The sequence below is a fragment of the Chlorocebus sabaeus genome, chromosome 16, assembly GCF_047675955.1.
Source record: "Chlorocebus sabaeus isolate Y175 chromosome 16, mChlSab1.0.hap1, whole genome shotgun sequence".
NCBI lineage: Eukaryota > Metazoa > Chordata > Mammalia > Primates > Cercopithecidae > Chlorocebus > Chlorocebus sabaeus.
The window spans coordinates 68,667,598-68,684,738 of record NC_132919.1 but is presented as its reverse complement, the minus strand read 5'-3'; the positions used below and the strand labels follow the sequence as shown (position 1 = coordinate 68,684,738).

At 42.0% G+C, this 17,141-nt stretch overlaps 1 protein-coding gene across 20 annotated transcripts in view; it reads right to left on the bottom strand.

The window, feature by feature from the left end:
• BRCA1 (BRCA1 DNA repair associated) overlaps positions 1-17,141 on the bottom strand; it is a 99,046-nt gene that overhangs the window by 15,856 nt on the left and 66,049 nt on the right. For 14 of the 20 annotated variants that reach the window (XM_073005268.1, XM_073005262.1, XM_073005270.1 and 11 more), the window contains 6 exons: positions 16,721-16,847; positions 13,953-14,143; positions 10,740-11,050; positions 7,422-7,509; positions 3,425-3,502; positions 2,885-2,925 (listed from right to left, as the gene is read on the bottom strand). In XM_073005268.1, the coding sequence (XP_072861369.1) occupies positions 2,885-2,925; positions 3,425-3,502; positions 7,422-7,509; positions 10,740-11,050; positions 13,953-14,143; positions 16,721-16,847 (836 nt within the window). The remainder of the gene's footprint in view (positions 1-2,884; positions 2,926-3,424; positions 3,503-7,421; positions 7,510-10,739; positions 11,051-13,952; positions 14,144-16,720; positions 16,848-17,141) is intronic. The other 6 variants (XM_073005271.1, XM_073005269.1, XM_073005279.1 and 3 more) reach the window with 1 other exon arrangement.

The following is a 17,141-nucleotide window of genomic DNA, read 5'->3' as shown; positions in this document are numbered from 1 at the left end:
GAGTTGGAGGCTGCAGTGAACTATGATCATACCACCACACTCCCGCCTGGGTGACAAAGTGAGACTTGGCTAAAAACAAACAAACAAACGAAAGAAAGAAAAAGAATTGCTGGGCAGAGATTTGACAAAAAAGAAAGTAAAATCATTCTTTTTGGTAGACCAGGCGAAATGATCAGTATCTCAGCTGTTGAAATCAATTCACTGAAGCAAATCTTTGTGTGCAGAAATTAACAGTAAGCTTTTCACCTCACTTGGGACTTAATGTATCTTGATTTTCAACATCTATCTCCTCTCAAAACATTCACTTAGCATTTAGATTAAACTGCTAATATTTTGCTGTTATAAAGGTAACTGAAAAATTCCCTATCTCCTAAATCAATTGCATATTATCATCTAAGGAAATAAAGGCTTTTCAGATTTCCACTGAGAGATTTACACAGTTAACACAACCAAAATGATAAAATATACATTCAATACACTAAAGAAAGTTAGAGGTTTTTCGTAATCACTATTATGACTAGTCATGGACATGAGAATAAAGAATGAGACTGGGGAGAAATTTGAGGAAGAATGCTCAGAAACAAGTCTGACTGAAACTCACATTGTAGGGAAGGCCTTATGTGTTGCCAAGAGTATTGTTAAGAAAAATAAGGCAAGAGTATAACCACCGGCTATTACTAGGGGAAGAATATCTGACATTTCCTAGTTACTTGAATGAGGAGTCTAGTGATAAATTTGTCAGAAGACTCCCATGTTTATAGTCCTCCTTGTACTCCTGAGCTTCATACGATGTGTCCGACTGCCTGCTTAACTTCTCTATCCAGATGTCTAGTATACATCTCAAAATTCACGCATCTGGCCAGGCACAGTGGCTCACACCTGTAATCCCAGCACTTTGGGAGGCCGAGGTGGGTGGATCACCTGAGGTCAGGAGTTCAAGGCCAGCCTCAGCCTGGCCAACATGCCACTGTGCTCGGCTAATTTTTTATATTTTCAGTACAGACAAGGTTTTACCATGTTGACCAGGCTGGTCTCGAACTCCTGACCTCAAGTGATCCAACCACCTCAGTCACCCAAACTGCTGGGATTACAGGCATGAGCCACCACGTCCGGCCTATAAAATTACTTTCACATTTTATTTTGCCTGATCTATTGTCACAGAAGTTCTCAGATGGCTGCTCTAAAATTATTCCTCCTCCTACACTCTTTCTTATTTACTTCTCACTGTTCTCAGTATCATAAAGTGCAACATCTTTTTGAAGCAATTTGAATTATAAAGATACATTTGCATGTATATATATGTATATATGCATATGCACAGACACACACTTTTTTTTAAGAGATAGGGTCTTGCTCTGTGCAAGTGTTAAGAGTGCAGTGGTATGATCATAGCTCACTGCAGCCTTGAACTCCTGGGCTCAAGTGATTCTTCTGGCTTAGCTTCCTCAGTAGCTAAGACTACAGGTGCACATTGCCATGCCTGGCTAATTAAAAAAAAAATTTTGTGGAGACAGAGTCTCACTATGTTGCCCAGGCTGGTTTGAAACTCCTGGCCTCAAGTAATCTTCCTGTCTCAGCCTCCCAAAGTGCTGAGATTATAAGTGTTGAGCCACTGCACCTGGACTGCATATTAATATGAAGAGTATTCTTCAACAACACTGAACAGTTTTCTACAAAGGTATATGCAAATTGGCACACTTCTTATCTTATGAATGTTTTCTTTCCCTTTATAAACTCCTTTTTCTTTCTCTTTTCCTCAAAGAAAGGACTTTCTTTTGAAATCTAGAACAAATGAGAAGAGGATATCCTGGTTTGCTCTGCAATTTTTTTTTTTTTAAGACGGAGTCTTGGGCCGGGCGCGGTGGCTCAAGCCTGTAATCCCAGCACTTTGGGAGGCCGAGACGGGCGGATCACGAGGTCAGGAGATCGAGACCATCCTGGCTAACACAGTGAAACCCCGTCTCTACTAAAAATACAAAAAAAAAAATTAGCTGGGCGAGGTGGCGGCGCCTGTAGTCCCAGCTACTCGGGAGGCTGAGGCAGGAGAATGGCGGGAACCCGGGAGGCGGAGCTTGCAGTGAGCTGAGATCCGGCCACTGCACTCCAGCCTGGGCGACAGAGCGAGACTCCGTCTCAAAAAAAAAAAAAAAAAAAAAAAAGACGGAGTCTTGCTTTGTTGCCAGGCTGCAGTGCAGTGGCGTGATCTTGGCTCATTGCAACCTCCGCCTCCTGGGTTCAAGCGATTCTCCTGCCTTAGCCTCCTGAGTAGCTGGGACTACGGGCATGTGCTCCCACGCCCGGGTAATTTTTTGTATTTTAGTAGAGACAGGGTTTCACCATGTTGCCCAGGCTGATCTCGAACTCCTGAGCTCAGGCAATCTACCTGCCTTGGCCTCCCAAAGTGTTAGGATTACAGGCATGAGCCACTGCACCTGGCTTTTTTTTTTTTTTTTTTTTTTGATGGAGTTTTGCTCTTGTTGCCCAGGTTGGAGTGCAATGGCGCTATCTCAGCTCACTGCAACCCCCACCTCCCCGGTTCAAGTGATTCTCCTGCCTCAGCCTCCTGAGTAGCTGGGATTACAGGCATGCGCCACCATGCCCGGCTAATTTTGTATTTTTAGTAGAAATGGGGTTTCTCCATGTTGGTCAGGCTGGTCTTGAACTCCCGACCTCAGGTGATCCGAACACTTCAGCCTCCCAAAGTGCTGGGATTATAGGTGTGAGTCGCCGTGCCTGGCCTGCATAACTCTTGATGATCCCCATTATCATGGAAAATTTGGGCATTAAGGAAAGTGGTGCATTGATGGAAGGAAGCAAATACATTTTTAATTATATGACTGAATGACACCATGTCTCTGATTAGTTTGTAATATCAAGTACTTACCTCATTCAGCATTTTTCTTTCTTTAATAGACTGGGTCACCCCTAAGGAGATCATAGAAAAGACAGGTTACACACAGCAGAAGAACGTGCTATTTTCATGGAGATGGAGAGGTCAGCGATTCACAAAAGAGCACAGGAAGAATGACAGAGGAGAGGTCCCTTCCCTCTAAAGCCACAGCCCTTTAATAAGGCTTGTAGCAGCAGTTTCTTTCTGGAGACACAGTTGATGTTTAATTTAAACATTATAAGTTTGCCTGCTGCACATGGATTCCTGCCGACTATTAAATAAATCCCTAGTTCATATGCTAACATTGCTAGATTAGGTCCTATTAGTTATAAAAGAGACCCATTTTCCCAGCATCACCAGTTTATCTGAACAAAGTGATATGCATTAAAGATAAAGGTAGTTTAGTGTTACAATTAAAGACCTTTCAGTAACTCAGACTCAGCATCAGCAAAAACCTTAGGTGTTAAATGTTAGGTGTAAAAATGCAATTCTGAGGTGTTAAAGGGAGGAGGGGAGAAATCGTATTATACTTACAGAAATAGCTAACTACCCATTTTCCTCCCGCAATTCCCAGAAAATATTTCAGCGTCCGTTCACACACAAACTCAGCATCTGCAGAATGAAAGACATTCAAAGGATTAGAAGTTGAAAACAAAATCACGAATTGCTGTCCTAAGAAGCTAAAGAGCCTCAGTTTCTTACACTCCCAAGATCAATCTAGATTTATGATTCCAAAACCCCTGGTGACAGAATCAGAGGCTGAAAACACCATTAATTATAACCAGCAGGTGTGGATCTTTGGAAGTCTAGGGAAGGCTGATATAAAGACCAGAGGAATGTCTGTCCACTCCCTCTCCCCAACACCCATCTTCTAGATGCCAAGGCTAGCTATAGAACTCCATTATAGTGTTCAAGGAATTAGCAATTATCCATGTCAATAGTTTTGATTAATGTGGACGGAGAACATCTATATTACTAGATGGCAATATGTGAAAGGAGAAGAAAACAGTATTGTTGAAAACCTAAATCTGAAATGTCAAGGTAATGACAAATTTTCACCCCTAGAATGTCTACCTGGGGCAGGCGCGGTGGCTCATGCCTGTAATCCCAGCACTTTGGGAGGCCGAGACGGGCGGATCACGAGGTCAGGAGATCGAGACCATCCTGGCTAACATGGTGAAACCCTGTCTTTACTGAAAATACAAAAAAAATTAGCCGGGTGCCTGTAGTCCCAGCTACATGGGAGGCTGAGGCAGGAGAATGGCGTGAACCTGGGAGGTGGAGCTTGCAGTGAGTGGAGATCGCGCCACTGCACTCCAGCCTGGGCGACAGAAAGAGACTCCGTCTCAAAAAAAAAAAAAAAGAAAAAAAGAATGTCTACCTGGGGAGTTCTAACCCTCTAATATTCTCCTGAGAGGGATAGGAGAATACAGTGCAGAGCTTCTATATAAGTATTTCAGAAAGCAGTAGCTAAAGAATCACTTGTTTATTTCCCAGTGTTTTAAAGGCCCTTCTGAAGAACTAAGCAAACTAAGGAAAGACCATTTAGTTTTAAACAGGAGAAATGTATTTAACTAAATCCTAAACAAAGCAGGCTATCTGCAAGCAGTAGCAGCAGCCATGCTCCCTCACAGAATTCCTTATAATTTTTGAAGTTTTTTGTTTAACTGCTACAAAAGCTGATTTAATAATATGTATTAAACTTAAACATTTTAGTTCAGTTTTAGTTCAAAAGTAGCAAATGTATTAGGTTTGAGTTTAAAGACTGAACTACTTTAGATTTGATTTGCATTTTTTTTTTTTTTTTGAGATGGAGTCTTGCTCTGTTGCCCAGGCTGGAGTGCAGTGGTGTCATCTCGCCTTACTACAAGCTACGCCTCCCAGGTTCACGCCATTCTCCTGCCTCAACCTCCCAAGTAGCTGGGACTACAGGCACCTGCCACCACGCCCGGCTAATTTTTTGTATTTTTAGTAGAGATGGGGTTTCACTGTGTTAGCCAGAATGGTCTCGATCTCCTGACCTCGTGATCCGCTGGCCTCAGCCTCCCAAAGTGCTGGGATTACAGGTGTGAGCCACCGCACCTGGCCTTAATTTGCATTGTCAAATTTTCTTTTTACCTTTCATTAGCTTTGATGCAAACCTATAGCTTAAGGTATATTAAACTTTAATGACATTTTTCTCTAAAATAGTAGTTTGTAATAACTTTTTCTGGCACCTGGCTCCAATGAGCACTATCCTCTGACCCTGTGGTATAATTTTCACGAGTAAGTAGAAACCTAAGATCATAGAAGTTCTATGGCAATGTATCCAAGGGGTTTACATCCTCTCCTCAAGTGCCTGTATCTCTGCGAAAAGAATCATCATGGGCTGGGTGCGATGGCTCACGCCTGTAATCCCAGCACTTTGAGAGGCCGAGGCAGGTGGATCACCTGAGGTCAGGAGTTCAAGACCAGCCTGACCAACATGGAAAAACCCCGTCTCTACTAAAAATACAAAATTAGGTGTGGTGGTACATGCCTGTAATCCCAGCTACTCAGGAGGCTGAGGCAGGAGACGTGCTTGAACCCAGGAGGGGGAGGTTGCAGCGAGCCAAGATTGTGCCATTGCACTCTGGCAGACTGGGAAACAAGAGTGAAACTCCACTTCAAAAAAAAAAAAAAAAAAAAAAATCATCGAGTGGACTGGAACACATCCAGAGAACCAATTTTGTTAGAAACATTAGACTTGAGCCACACAATCTGCATCTTCTGCGTCCTCCATGCACTCGTCTGCTTTCTGGAGCCCCATGAGTGAGTCTTACTCTTGTTCCAGATAACAGTTCTCTTCCGGGTAGTGGTTCTTCAGATACTTGAAGACAGTGTCTTATTTCCTTAAATCTTCTCATTTCTTCTTCAAAAGACATTATTTCAAGTTACTTTTCTGCATCTTTACCATTTAACTCTGAATAAACACTCCCCAGTTTGTCAGTGACCACGTTAAAAACCAAGCACGGTGCTTAAAACAGACATCAGCTTTCAGGCAGTCACTCCAATGGAGAATACGGTGGGGCTCTGGATCTGTACTTCACTTGCTCCAGACCCTATGCTTGTGTTATTACGGCCCAGTTTCAAATAAGCTTTTTTAGCAGCCCTGAAATGTTTACTCAGATTTAGTTTTTAAGTCAACTAAAAACTTCCAGAAGTCTCCTGTATTACACAAGTTATAATTAAAACCTTAAAAGAGAAAGGTATAGAACAAATGATCGGCCGGGCGCGGTGGCTCAAGCCTGTAATCCCAGCACTTTGGGAGGCCGAGACGGGCGGATCACGAGGTCAGGAGATCGAGACCATCCTGGCTAACACAGTGAAACCCCGTCTCTACTAAAAATACAAAAAAATAAGACGGGCGAGGTGGCAGGCGCCTGTAGTCCCAGCTGCTCGGGAGGCTGAGGCAGGAGAATTGCGTGAACCCGGGAGGTGGAAGCTTGCAGTGAGCAGAGATCCGACCACTGCACTCCAGCCTGGGCGACAGAGCGAGACTCCGTCTCAAAAAAAAAAAAAAAAAAAAAAAAAAAGAACAAATGATCTGTCCCCTTCCTTTTTTGCTTTTTCATATGTTAAGACTATCTCAGAGCTGAAAAAAAAAAAGAAAGACTATCTTGGAGCTGTTATCAGACTTTTTTCCTGAAAAACTCTCAACATACTCAAACTAGGTATTACACGAAGCTGGGATCTCCAGGTTTTGCCTCAAAAACCTGCCTCCAGGTTTTTGTTGTTGTTGAGACAGAGTCTCACTCTGTCGCCAGGCTGGAGGGCAGTGGCACAATCTCAGCTCACTGCAACCTCAACCTCCAGGGTTAAAGCAATTCTTCTGCGTCAGCCTCCCAAGTAGCTGGGATTACAGGTGCATACCACCACGCCCGGCTAATTTTTGTATTTTTAGTAGAGACAGGGTTTCACCATGTTGGCCAGGCTGATCTCGAACTCTTGACCTCAGGTGATCCACCTGCCTTGGCCTCCCAAAGTGCTGGGCTTACACGTGTGAGCCACCACGGCCGGCCTACACTCCAAATCTTAAGCCGAAACAAAAGGGGGTAAGAAGCAGCAAAACTATTATTTGTCTTTCATAAAGTAATTGATTGACTATTAGAAGACTATCATCCATGCTATGCTCAACAAATATTCTTACTTTTTCATGTTTTTTTTTTTTTTTTCTTTTTTTTGAGATGGAGTCTTGCTCTGTCACCAGGCTGGAATGCAATGGCATGATCTTGGCTCACTGCAACCTCCGTCTCCCTGAGTATCAAGTGATACTCAGCCTCACGAGTAGCTGGGACTACAGGCGCACGTCACCATGTTCAGCTAATTTTTTTATTTTTTAGTAGAGACATCGTTTCACCATGCTGGCCAGGATGGTCTCGATCTCCTGACCTCATGATCTGCCCACCTTGGCCTCCCAAAGTGTTGCGATTACAGGCGTGAGCCACCATGCCTGGCCTCATGTGATTTTATGCAGCAAATGCAAAGTATTCTGTAAAGGTTCTTGGTATACCTGTTTTCATAACCACATGAGTAGTCTCTTCAGTAATTAGATTAGTTAAAGTGATGTGGTATCTTCTGGCAAACTTGTACACGAGCATCTGAAATTAAATCAAATATTCCATTATCATGAGTTACCTCTAGTACACAGCTCAGAATACTAGTTATCCCACCATGGCATATGTTTACCTACGTAACAATCCTGCACGTTCTGCACATGTGTCCTGGAACTATTTAAGGTGAATTTTTTTTTTTTGAGACAGAGTCTTGCTCTGTTACCCAGGCTGGAGGTAAAATTAAAAAAAAAAAAAGAAAAAATAATAATACCAGTTATCCTAGCTTTAAGTCTCTGTTTTTCTCAGAAAGGGTACATTTTAAAAAATTCTAAGATACCTGAAGTCTCGGCCGGCCACGGTGGCTCACGCCTGTAATCCCAGCACTTTGGGAGGCCGAGGCAGGCGGATCACGAAGTCAGGAGATGGAGATCATCCTGGCTAACACGGTGAAACCCCGTGTCTATTAAAAATACAAAAAATTAGCCGGGCGTGGTAGTCCCAGCTACTTGGGAGGCTGAGACAGGAGAATGGCGTGAACCCGGGAGGCGGAGCTTGCAGTGAGCCGAGAAGGCGCCACTGCACTCCAGCCTGGGCAAGAGTGCAAGACTCCATCCCCACCCCGAAAAAGATACTTGAAGTCTCAAATAGTTTAATAAAAATTATGTACACATCAGCAGACATAGAATTACAACTAAGGATTCAAAATAATATTATACACCTACTATGTACCACAAACTTAAAACTTAAAAAAATATACATTGGGCCAGACACGGTGGCTCATGCCTATAACCCAGCACTTTGTGAAGCTAAGGTGGGACTCTTGAACCCAAGAGTCTGAGACCAAGGCCAGCCTGGGCAATACTGTGAGATCTCATGTCTTAAAAAAAAAAAAAAAGTAAAAAGAAAAAATATATATTAATTTTGCTTTAATAGCTGATATCATCTGATTCCCTAAGACAGTTTCTTTGCATAGTGACACTCTACTATAAATTTATCAGCCTACACTTTATAAGCTGAGAGATAACTACCCTACACAGAAAGTTATGCTACAGACATATATGGCTTAAAACCAAGACTCAACCCTCTGATAGTTACAAAACACTGAAATCAAGATGTTACTAAAGGTCATTGCAAAAGCGATCAATTCTCTTGTAAGGAGAAGGCTTAGAAGGGGTTCATATTCTTCCCCAAAGAAATTTAGAGTCCTCTAGCTATTATCTATCAACCAAATAAAAATCAATAGCAAAAGAAATTAACCAGATCCATTATGGGCACAGTTGACCTAGCTGGTAGGTATTGTCTGATAAATAACTTTGTTTATCAAGGGCCATCATTTACTAGCCATAGCCACAGCCACCCACACCAGTATTTATGTGTTGCACAATACTGCCATGAAGGTCAGGCCATCTTTCTTTCATGTTGCCTTACTCCATACTGCCACAGGGCGCTGAAAAAAATGCAGGCTAGAGAAGCTAATGACATCCTCCCCCTTTTGCCACCACCCTCTGCCAGGATCATTAGCAATTCTGAACTGATTAATTGCTAAAATCCCAGCCTTGAAACTGTTCTGTTAGAAGAGCAATGCTGAACTGATGAAAAGATCATCTTAATATGGGCTTCAGAATTAATCATGTGTAATACAGTCAGTAGCTTTCATCATAAATTTACCACACTTCACCAAGTCTGAATAAAGCTCAAAGTTTTCCTCTTTGCTTGTTTAAAGACAACACATACCCAAGCCACTTGTAGTCTAAACTGCAGCTCAGAATTGCCTTTGGCAAGAAAGATCAGACCATTTTAGCCATCTCTAAAAAGCTGAACTTGCAAAACAAAGGTATAAAGAATGCTAATTTTCAACGAATAAGTAAGGAATTCTGGATGTGCAGGCAAATGATCAAGAGCCATTGAAACAGACACAGGTAAAAGCTTTCAGAGCAAATTGCTGGTCTGGCCATGGGATTATGAGATGAAAACATTTATAGCCATCACTGTGCACTTACTCAGTGTATCTACCAGGGCAGCCACAGCTTACTTTGCCCTTTCAGTAGTGGGACACATCTGGCCACAGAGATGTTAGGCTAAGTCACTACCTATGGAGAAGTTAGGATGAAAAATCCTAGGAAAGCTATATTAAGAAAGATATTTCAGAATGATTTGGTCATCTCTCAGTGTGCAATAAATGGCACACCCACTACTGAATCCATTTGATAATCTGGTATGTTATCTCATCATAGTTTTAAAGAAATATTCATGCAATTATTATTATTATTATTATTATTATTATTTTGAGACACAGTTTCGCTCTTGTTGCCCAGGCTAGAGTGCAATGGCGCAATCTCGGCTCACCGCAACCTCTGCCTCCTGGGTTCAAGCGATTCTCCTGCCTCAGCCTCCCGAGTAGCTGGGCTTATAGGCATGGGCCACCATGCCCAGCTAATTTTGTATTTTTAGTAAAGACGGGGTTTCTCTAGGTTGGTCAGGCTGGTCTTGAACTCCCGACCTCAGGCGATCTGACCGCCTTAGCCTCCCAAAGTGCTTGGATTACAGGCTTGAGCCACCGTGCCCGGCCACAAATTATTTTTATTATGAAGTGATGACAATGACAATTAATTACGGGGTGGTAAACTTCTCAGGATGTCTGAAATCCACAAATAGCCCAAAAAGAAACGAAGTTTTACTGGTCTTAATATTTTAATGAGTATTTTTCCACAGTGTGAAGTAATTCCCATTTCTGGCATTAAGGACCCAAGGTGATGCCAAAATCCTAATAGCAAGGGATGTTGCAGGGCAGACATGGCAGGGCAGGCTATTGAGTAACTGTCTTACAAGCTAGGATAAAAACAAACAGTAGAGAAATCCTACTGTCTGGCAGTACGTTTGGAACCAGTCTGAATTTAGTTAAATATGCTGGTAAATTCACTCATGTGAGCCAAGGGGGAAAAAAGATGCCTTCTGGGGAATAAAGCTATACCTACTTGCTTTTACAGATATAAAGGAAAATTCAAATTCAAAAGTCCTATATCACACCGAAGTATAGCTTTTCTGCTAATATTTAATAATTATTTTCTCAAGTAAATATATACAAAATAATCCACACTATAGCTTTATCTAGATCGAAATTTTCAGAAATTAGTAATGGAAATTAAATTACACAGAACTGTGACTGTTTCCCAGATTTCTTCCTCTAGGTTATTAATTGCCAGTACCTACATAAAACTGTTTCCAGAATGTTGTTAAGTCTTAGTCATTAGGGAGATACATATGGATACACTCACAAATTCTTCTGGGGTCAGGCCAGACACCACCAAGGACATTCTTTTGTTGACCCTTTCTGTTGAAGCTGTCAATTTTGGCTTCTCCCTGCTCACACTTTCTTCCATTGCATTATACCCAGCGGTATTAGTATTATGAGCAGCAGCTGGACTCTGGGCAGATTCTGCAACTTGCCACTGGGGTACTTTCAATGCAGAGGTTGAAGATGGTATGCTGCCAACATGAGCTGACTCTGGGGCTCTGTCTTCAGAAGGATCAGATTCAGGGTCATCAGAGAAGAGACTGATTCCAGATTCCAGGTAAGGGGTTCCCTCTGAAAGGAATGGGAGAAGTTTAATTTACACAACAATGAATGTTGAATTACAGAGTTCAGGTCTCTGTTAAGAATTAAAAAGACCAATGAAGTTAGGTTAAGAGAAAAATGGGTACATGAATACAGTGTTGGTGGAAATCCAAAGTAGCCTAATTACCTAAAAAGGAAATATGGCATTATGTAGCAAACACCTTAACATGTGTTTACACTTTCAGTCAACAATGCTAGTTTTAGAAATATATCCTAGGGAGATAAAAGATGTATGCAAAGGTTTAGTCATAGGAATGTTCACTGTAACACTGCTTATAATAGTGTAATTTTAGAAGCAATCTAGAAGTCCAATAATAGATTAAATTACGATATACCTAGTCCAATGGAGTACTCTTCACCCATTAGTTTGAATATAAATGTTGATGTACAATAAAACAGAAATGTTACTAATATATTAAAGAAGATACCTAAGCAAAATTATTTATCATGACATTATTTTAAAAATAAAAGTTTATGTAAAATGACTAAAGAAACACAGAAATATTTTATTATTAAAGAATAAGAGTACAGGCTGGGTGCGGTGGCTTAGGCCTGTAATCTCAGCACTTTGGGAGGCCGAGGTGGGTGGATCACCTGAGGTCAGGAGTTCGAGACCAGTCTGATGAACATGGAGAAACCCTATCTTTACTAAAAATACAAAAAATTAGCCGGGCGTGGTGGTGCATGACTGTAATCCCAGCTACTCAGGAGGTTGAAGCAGGAGAATTGCTTCAACCCAGGAGGCGGAGGTTGCACTGAGCCGAGATCACACCATTGCACTCCAGCCTGGGCAACAAGAGTGAAACTCCGTCTCAAAAAAAAGAGTACAGGTAATTTTATTTTTTTGAGAAGGGTCTTTGTCTGTCACCCAGGCTGCAGTGCAGTGGCACAAACATGGCTCATCTGCAGCCTTGACCTCCTGGACTCAAGTGATCTTCCTGCCTCAGCCTCCTGAGTAGCTGGGACCACAGGTGTTTGCCACCTTCCAGCTAATTTTTTTTTTTTTTTTGAGATGGAGTTTCGCTCTTGTTGCCCAGGCTAGAGTGCAATGGTGTGATCTTGGCTCACTGCAACCTCCGCCTCCTGGGTTCAAGCAATTCTCCTGCCTCAGCCTCCCGAGTAGCTGGGACTACAGGCATGTGCCACCAAGCCTGGCTAATTTTGTATTTTTAGTAGAGACGGGGTTTCTCCATGTTGGTCAGGCTGGTCTCGAACTCCTGCCCTCAGGTGATCTGTCTGTCTTGGCCTCCCAAAGTGCTGGGATTACAGGCATGTGCCACCACGCCTGGCTCATTTTTGTATTTTTAGTGGAGACGGGGTTTCACCACGCTGGTCAGACTGGTCTTGAACTCCTGACCTCAGGCCATCTGCCCGCCTCGGCCTCCCAAAGTGCTGGGATTACAGGCATGAGCCACCATGCCTGGCCCCAGCTAGTTTTCTTTTCTTTTCTTTTCTTTTTTAACTTTGTAGAGATCACGTCTTGCTACACTGCCCAGGCTGGTCTTGAACTCTTGGCCTTGAACAATCCTCCCACCTTGGCCTCCCAAAGTACTGAGATTACAGGCATGAGCCACTGCATCTGCCCTTATTTTATCTTTTACGAGGTGGCATCTCAGCTTGGTGAAGTGGCTCACGCCTGTAATCCCAGCACTTTGGGAGGCCAAGACAGGAAGATTGCATAAGGCCAGGAGTTAGAGACCAGCCTGGGCAACATAGCAAGATGTCGTCTCCAACCCCGCCCCAAATTATCTTCTTTATTCCCTATATTGTCCAATTTGGGAGCAATGAGCATATAGTAATTTTGTAAGAAAGGAAAAAAAAGTTGACTAATGTGGCAAATGCTTTATTTTTGTTTCTTCATCCAAGGTAATGAAACCATTACTTTTCTCACTTAATAAATCAGCAGGTATCATTACCAAATTAAAAACAGCAGAGATGTCATCCTCGAAACATTTCAGAAAATGCCATGCTATCAGGAATTAAGCATAGCTAAGTGGAATATATGAGATTCCTAAAATGACCCTAACGAACATGGCCAAATACCACATTTGATGCCAGTGTCTTTTATGATAATGTGTTTTTGAGGATTAATTAAAAACTTTCTTTACTGATTAAAACTCTGATTTACAAGCCATAAAACACCATTCATTAAAAGTGATTTTTAAGGCATAAAATATATAATCATTTATATTAATTAATTCATAAAAGAAGAGCTTGCTTTGGGATTTGACTCACTTTCTAATAAAGGACTGGCCTAAAACTTTGTTCTTTGGCCTTAGGACTCTTGTCTAACAGTTGAAATAAAATATATACATATATATTTTTGAGATGGAGTCTTGCTCTATCAACCAGACTAGAGTGCAGTGGCGTGATCTTGGCTCACTGCAAACTCCGCCTCCTGGGTTCAAGCGATTCTGCTGCCTTGGCCTCTAGAGTAGCTAGGATTACAGGCATGCACTAGCAAACCCAGTTAATTTTTTTGTATTTTTAGTAGAAACAGGGTTTCACCATGTTGGCCAGGCTGGTCTCTAATTGACTTCAGTTGATCCACCTGCCTCAGCCTCCTGGAGTACTGGGATTACAGGCATGAGCCACTATGCCTGGCCTGAAATAATATATTTAGAGTACACCAAGATTCCCTCATCCTCAAAATCATCAGTTAAACCATTAATTAAAACACAGATGGATTAACAGTTTCAACAATTTTCAAGTAAACCTTAACACTTGAGCTATTTTTCTAAAATGGGCTTCAGTACAACAAAAGTGTCCATGATAGACTAGTACATCTAAAAGTTGGTTAACCAGAATATCTTTATGCAGGATTCAGAGTAAAATCAAAGTGTTTGTTCCATTAGAGCAGATGAAATATTACCTAGATCTTGCCTTGGCAAGTAAGATGGTTCCATCAAATCGTGTGGCCCAGACTTTTCCAGTTGTTGCTTCTCCACATCAACAACCTTAATGAGCTCCTCTTGAGATGGGTAATTTCCATTCTGAAGACTCCCAGAGCTACTGTGCACATACCACCTATCCTCTAATGACTGGCATTTAGAAGGGGATGACCTAGAAAGATAAATGGAAGGAGAAAACCATCGCTACCAATTGTGAAAAGACAAATCATACTTCCTGGCAGCCAAAGCATAAATGAAACAGCTCATGTCAGAGAGATCAGAAATGACTGGCAAAAAAGAGCCCACGTGACAGCCTAGAAGTCTGGATTCATGTTGCCTGCCAATATGTCAGGGTTGACATATAACATTTCCCCCGAGGGGCTGGGTTGGTCTGAGGCACTGTATCTCCTAGCTGTTAAAAGCAGGTCAGTAGTTGGGTGTGGTGGCTGTCGCCTGTATTCTCAGCTACTCGGGAGGCTGAGGTAGGAAAACTGCTTGAACCCGGGAGGCAGAGGTTGCAGTGAGCTGAGATCCCAAGATTGCGCCACTGCACTCCAGCCTGGGTGACAGAGCAAGACTCTGTCAAGAAAGAAAGGAAGAAAAGAAGAAAGAAAGAGAAAGAAAGAAAGGAAGAGAAAGAAAGAAAGGAAGAGAAAGAACGGAAGAGAAAGAAAGAAAGGAAGAGAGAGAAAGAAAAAGAAAGGAAGGAAGGAAGGAAAAGAAAGAAAGAAAAGAAAAGAAAAAAGAAAAAGCAGGCAAGCAAGTAGGTCAGCAAATTTTTACCAAATTACTCACTGCCACTCACTCTATACACAATATTCTACTTGAGTCCAAATGGATATGTTAGAATCAGATCTCTTATGAAGATAGAACGTTGATCAATGTCGACATCTCTACACTCATTATTTCTACTCAGTTTCAGCAGAATTACAGAATCATCCCTATTGCCTGCCTTTTCCTTTTTTTTTTTTTTTTGGAGATGGAGTATCGAGCTCTGTCACCCAGGCTGGAGTGCAGTGGCTCGATCTCGGCTCATTGCAACCTTGCCTCTCGCCTCTCAGGTTCAAGTGATTCTCCTGCCTTAGCCTCCAAAGTAGCTGGGACTATAGAGACATGCCACCATGCCCAGCTAATTTTTGTATTTTTAGTACAGGTGGGGTTTCACCATGTTGGTCGGGATGGTCTCGATCTCCTGACCTTGTGATCCAACAGACTTGGCTTCCCAAAGTGCTGGGATTACAGGCGTGAGCCACTGTGCCCAGCCACTCTTGCCTGCCTTTTCAATGTCCAAATTCATTCTAAAAACAAAAGCCAGCTATAAAATATTGTTAGAAAAGCATACACACCCAGTAAATAGTTCCTCTAGTCTTCCAAGTGCTTAGGATTTTGCAAAATAAGATACTTATCAATAGATTTAAAGGGCCTCAGAGGTTAATTAATTTAAACAATTATTGGGTGCTTACTATGGGTCAAATACTAAGGCTAGGCCCCCTGGACTGAAGATGAGTGAGAACTGAATTACTGCTCTTTTTTTTTTTTTTTTTGAGACAGAGTCTTGTTCTGTTGCCCAGGCTGGAGTGCAATGGCACGGTCTCGGCTCACTGCAACCTCTGCCTCCCAGGTTCAAGCGATTCTCCTGCCTCAGCCTCTTGTATAGCTGGGATTATAGGCACCTGCCACCATACCTGGCCCTCCAGTAAGGAAAAGAATGGTACTGGACTACATAGTTCAGTACCGGACTGCTATATAGTCCTATATTAATAGTGGTGTAAATACACATCTCTGAAAGATATTCTAAATGTTTTCTGGCTTTGGGAGGGCAAGGTGGGTGGACCACTTGAGTCCAGGAATTTGAGACCAGCCTGGGCAACAAGGTAAAACTCCGTCTCTACCAAAAATACAAAAACTTAATGGGCGTGGTGGTGCATGCTTGTGGACCCAGCTACTTAGGAGGCTAAGGTGGGAGGATTGCGTGAGCCTGAAAAACAGAGGATGCAGTGAGCCATGATTGCGCCACTGCAATCTAGGTGACAGAGGGAGACCCTGTGTTAAATAATAATAATAATAATTACTATTATTATCTGTGGTAAATCAAGAGCTAGACTTTTTCTAGAAAGACAAGAATTTTAATTAGGGCAAGGGCTGCCTTGAAGAAGTCTACCATTAGCTTCCAAGCTTGTTCAGGTTTTAGCTCCATTATATTTTTTTCTGACCTTTAGAAGGGACATATCTATCTAACCACACATTTCTCATGTTGTAGTTTATGTTATAGGTTCAAAAAGCCTATATACAATTAAACAAAAGAAGTATCCTGGCCGGGTGCGGTGACTCAAGCCTGTAATCCCAGCACTTTGGGAGGCCAAGACGGGTGGATCACGAGGTCAGGAGATCGAGACCATCCTAGCTAACCCGGTGAAACCCTGTCTCTACTAAAAATTATAAAAAACTAGCCGGAGGAGGTGGCAGGCGCCTGTAGTCCCAGCTACTCGGGAGGCTGAGGCAGGAGAATGGCGTCAAACCCGGAAGGCAGAGCTTGCAGTGAGCTGAGATCCGGCCACTGCGGTCCAGCCTGGGCGACAGAGCGAGACTCTGTCTCAAAAAAAAAAAAGAAGTATCCTAGAGCAATAAAAGTTTATAAATGCCTGTATACAAAAAACTGGAGAAAGTATGGTGAAAAAAATTAACAATTAGAGTTCAATATAAATAAAGATGTCAGATACCACAGCATCTTTACACTGATGTTTCTTACCTTTCCACTCCTGGTTCTTTATTTTTACTGGTAGAACTATCTGCAGATACCTCGAACTTGTCAGCAGAAAGGCCTTCTGGATTCTGGTTTATAGGATATTCACTACTTTTCTGTGAAGTTAATACTGCTTTAAATGGAATGAGAAAACAAATGTACTTTATTGTTTTGTTCTGATAGTGATAATTCAGGTTAGAATATTGACTTTTTTCAAAAGCATCAATCTATGATACACAAATTGGTTTTTAAACAACTATATCAGGCAGAATTTTATAAACAAGTAACGCAACAGCCAGATGCTAGCACTAGATGGAATTCAATGATTAAAAAATAATAATGGTAATAAAAGGAACACTTTAAGACAGGGTAAATAAAGACACCCAGCTGAAACAAGGCTGAAAAAAAATTTATATTCCTTGGCCCT